At 65.8% G+C, this 1,821-nt stretch overlaps 1 protein-coding gene across 1 annotated transcript; it reads left to right on the forward strand.

The window, feature by feature from the left end:
* Positions 1 to 433: 433 nt before the first annotated feature.
* On the forward strand, positions 434 to 1,821 carry LOC308609392 (uncharacterized protein CXorf49 homolog; the record flags this gene model as incomplete). Its single annotated transcript, XM_081223071.1, has 2 exons — positions 434 to 1,675; positions 1,774 to 1,821. The coding sequence occupies 2 exons, from the start codon at positions 434 to 436 to the stop codon at positions 1,819 to 1,821; spliced, it is 1,290 nt and encodes a 429-aa protein (XP_081079197.1).

Here is a 1,821-nt window from a genome sequence, read left to right on the forward strand (position 1 = left end):
ATCCCCTGTATAGATGGGAAACGGAGGCTCAGAGCTGTGACTCTAACTGGAAAGGGGAGGCGGGACGGGAGGAGGCGGGCCGAGAGACTTGACAGAGGGAGGCACTCCCACCATCCCCTTCACCAGCCAACTGCTTGGACCGCCCACGGGCTTGAGGGCAAAGCAGAGGCCCTCGACCCCATTGGCTAGGCCTCGAGGGGACAGGCGAACGAGGCGCCCGCTGGTTGGCGGGGGCCGGACCAATGAGGTGGCCGCGGCGTGGGCGTGGGAGGCGCGCTGAAAGTCGCGCGTCGTTTCTTCTGAGGCGAGCTCGTGCGGCGCCTGAGGTGGTTGACGCTGCTCACAGAGCGCCGCCCGCCTCGTCCGCCGTGACGGCGACCGCAGCTCGGGCCATCAACTGTCGCCCTGGTTCCGCGGCCGCCCGGGTCGCGACATGAGCTCCCCAGATGAGGTGTCTGTGTGGGGAACGGGTTTCGGCCCAGAGGGCGGGGAGCGAGCCGGCGTCCGCCCGGCCGGCCGCGCAGTTCCGCGGGGACCCAACCGCGGCCCTGAGCCCAGGAAGCTGCCGAGCGGCGGGGGCGGGAGCGGCTGCCCGGATCCCAAGAGCTTCCAGTCAGAGTGGGAGATGCTAGAAGCGGGAGGTCCGGTGCTGTGTGGCCGTGAAGGCCGACCTGACTCCCCGGCTGACGACATGAGGGACCTCCTGGACCTGGCCGAGGAGTCTGCGGCGGGCACCACGCAGCAGCTGTACGACTGGGACATGCTGGGCTTCTGCAGGTACCCGTTGGCGGAGCCCTGCGCCTCCTTCGAAGTGTCCGCCGGCCTCGAGGCGGGTCCCGGCGGTCCAGGAGCGACCGCCCAGAGCTGTGGGGTAGCACCGCCGGCTCTGGCCGGCCCTCTCCCCCTCGGTGGGCCCGAAGCGGGCCAGGCCTGGAGGAAGCCTGAGAGAGCCACTAAGCGTAGGTTGAACGTGGCTGTGGATCGCCAGCGCTTCTCCAATGAAGGCCTGGTCCGGCAGCTATCCGACTCCGAGTCCTCAGATGAGTTCAGTGACACAGAGCTGATGACGGTGAGTACTTACCCCGGAGGAGGAGGCCAGGCCGAGCCCAGCAGACCCGAGGATCCCGGGGACACTCCCAGTCACTCGAATTTCCAAATCAGGGAGAATTTCCTTCACGTGACAGGCTCTTCCTTGTCCTCGGCTCTGCGAGGATTCTCTTCGGTTGTGGAAAGGCAGGGCGTGGGAGAGCAGGGCATCTCTTCCCCTAAGAAAATGCAGAGCGTGCTCTGGGGGGACGGGGGCAGCAAGCCCAGCTCCCCGGGAGCTGCTGCTGCTGCTGCTACGGCAGGTGGCCTGCCGCAGGTCACTCCTAGGAAGAAGGGGACCCAGGAGAAGAAATCCCTCGGGGGAGCCTCCACACTTGCCCTGGGGAAAAACTTCCCTTCCTGGGGGCAGCGAATCTGGGCACCTCCGCTGGAACCGGCCACCTTTCCCCCAGTCTCTGGTATTCCGCTGCTTGGGAGATCCAAGAGGTATACCTTGGTCCCTTCCGGAACCAAACAGGCCAAGCACACCAGCGCTGGGAAGAAATCCGTGGTCACGTGGACAAGGGAGTCTGAGGCTGTGGCGGGAGAAGATAAGGACCCAAATAGAGACCCAGCCCCAAAGGGCCAAGTGAGTAGGCCAGGCTCCTCCTCTCTCCCCACTCTTCCCCGCCCCCACCGCACCCAGAGCACACGTCTTCACCCATGCTGCCTCTGTCCACCCCTCAGGGGTCGTCATTGGGTGCCCCTCGGTCACTGGGTCATTATGATGCCTGA

The sequence above is a fragment of the Mesoplodon bidens genome (genome assembly GCF_964165515.1).
Source record: "Mesoplodon bidens genome assembly, chromosome: X".
NCBI lineage: Eukaryota > Metazoa > Chordata > Mammalia > Artiodactyla > Ziphiidae > Mesoplodon > Mesoplodon bidens.